Below are 1,767 nucleotides of genomic sequence, written 5' to 3' on the forward strand. Positions count from 1 at the left end.
AGCGGTCTTCGAATCGCTCTTTATAAAGACGATTGTTTCGAAACTGAATAACCAAACTGCCTCCCTCCACCCCTCTGTACCTGGCATCAACAACAGAGATGCCTTCGTTTTTTTTCTTTTCTTTTCTTTTTAGTCACTCGTCTTCCTTCCTCTACTGGAAATGGTACTTGAGATTCGTTGGAGTTCTTTTAATTTATTTTATATATTATAATTGTGTGTCTTTGTAGATGAGTAATTATTGTAATTTGATTTTATTATTGTAATTTTCAGCCTGAAAATGGGGCTGGTCCCTGAAACGTTGCAATGAATAGACGCGCCAACAGGAAACAGATGTCTCCATTTAAACCCTTCCCGCTCTGTATCTCGTCTGAGGCTTCTCCTTCTGTCGATATACATACATACATACATACATACATACATACATCAGACATACCATACATATATATATATATATATATATATATATATATATATATATATATATATATATATATTATTGTATGTATGTATATTTATATTATTGTGTTTGCGAGTGTGTATTTAGAGAAGTGAGAGCTTCTCGAATTCACAAGGTGGCTGACTATCTGATAAAGATAAACTGATGACTCTTCAAGAAATATGCAAAAGCGGTAAACTAGTTTATTTTTAAGCTTTTAAGTGGTTATCTGTACCATGACGATATGATCTTCACCTGCTGTAGATGAGGACAAATGATCCACAATGAAATTAAGAAACTATTAGCATCTACAGAAATGTATGTTATTTGGTGTTGCCTTAGCGTTGCTCTTAAATGCGTTAAGACAGCCGGTGTTCTTTGGGAAGAAACGATCCCTTTGTTATTCATTAGCTCAGAGATCCACAGTCGACCTTTGGATGAATGATATTATATCTCTTCCTCCAGTCTCGGTAGCAACAGCTTGCCTGTCGTTGCCGGCAGGTTCCAAGGTTATTGTTGTCAGGTCGTCCCAAGCTTAGAGCTCTACTTAATGATGATGTGTTGCATTTCTAATCAGGCATTGGTTTAGAGGGCAACTCGGCTTTCGGAAGTGTAGCAAAGACTTTCTGCCAGAAGTGCTTGAAGGACTGACAATTTATTGCTTGTTTATCTCGCAGTATATTATTGTTTGCCTTCGTTTTCTTTAATCTGCAATAGAAAATGAATATTGATTCGACCGGTTTTTAATGTACCTATTTTAACTAAAAGTATGTCTGCTAAAAGCGTGCGCCGCTACATCACGACGCTATTCTACCTCGTGTACGCAATCATCGGTAATGTTCTATTAACTCTTTTCGTAATGGTCTTCAAGACTGTCCCAAGCTTCATCTTCGATAAGTACATGAAAAAGATGGACTTGAGAGAAGACCAGAAACACATGGCTTTCGTAAAGGATTACGTTGTTAGTTCAAGTACTTTCTGGAGCAGGACTAAATTTATCATCAGGAGGTAAGGAAATTGCCATTCTTTTTCCTCTTTTTTTTTTGTGTGGTGTTTTTACGTTGCATGGAACCAGTGGTTATTCAGCAATGGGACCAACGGCTTTACGTGCCTTCCGAACCACGTCGAGAGTGAACTTCTATCACTAGAAATACACATCTCTCACTCCTCAATGGAGTGGCCGAGAATCGAACCCGCGACCACCGAGGTGGACGCTAATACCATACCAACCACGCCGCTGAGGCGCCTTTGCCATATGAGATAAAGGCTTCGGGAAACTATGAAGCTTTCACCCAGCGCGTTGGAAATGATGCAGGTTATTGTACATCCCC

The 1,767-nt window shown here is 38.9% G+C and overlaps 1 protein-coding gene across 1 annotated transcript in view; it reads left to right on the forward strand.

Moving 5' to 3' along the window:
• Positions 1-943: 943 nt before the first annotated feature.
• LOC135203221 (type I iodothyronine deiodinase-like) overlaps positions 944-1,767 on the forward strand; it is a 7,431-nt gene continuing 6,607 nt past the window's right edge. The window contains 1 exon segment of the mRNA XM_064232978.1: positions 944-1,444. Within this exon segment, the coding sequence (XP_064089048.1) occupies positions 1,206-1,444 (239 nt within the window). The 5' untranslated portion in view covers positions 944-1,205.

Source organism: Macrobrachium nipponense, chromosome 33 (assembly GCF_015104395.2).
Source record: "Macrobrachium nipponense isolate FS-2020 chromosome 33, ASM1510439v2, whole genome shotgun sequence".
In the NCBI taxonomy this organism is placed as follows: domain Eukaryota; kingdom Metazoa; phylum Arthropoda; class Malacostraca; order Decapoda; family Palaemonidae; genus Macrobrachium; species Macrobrachium nipponense.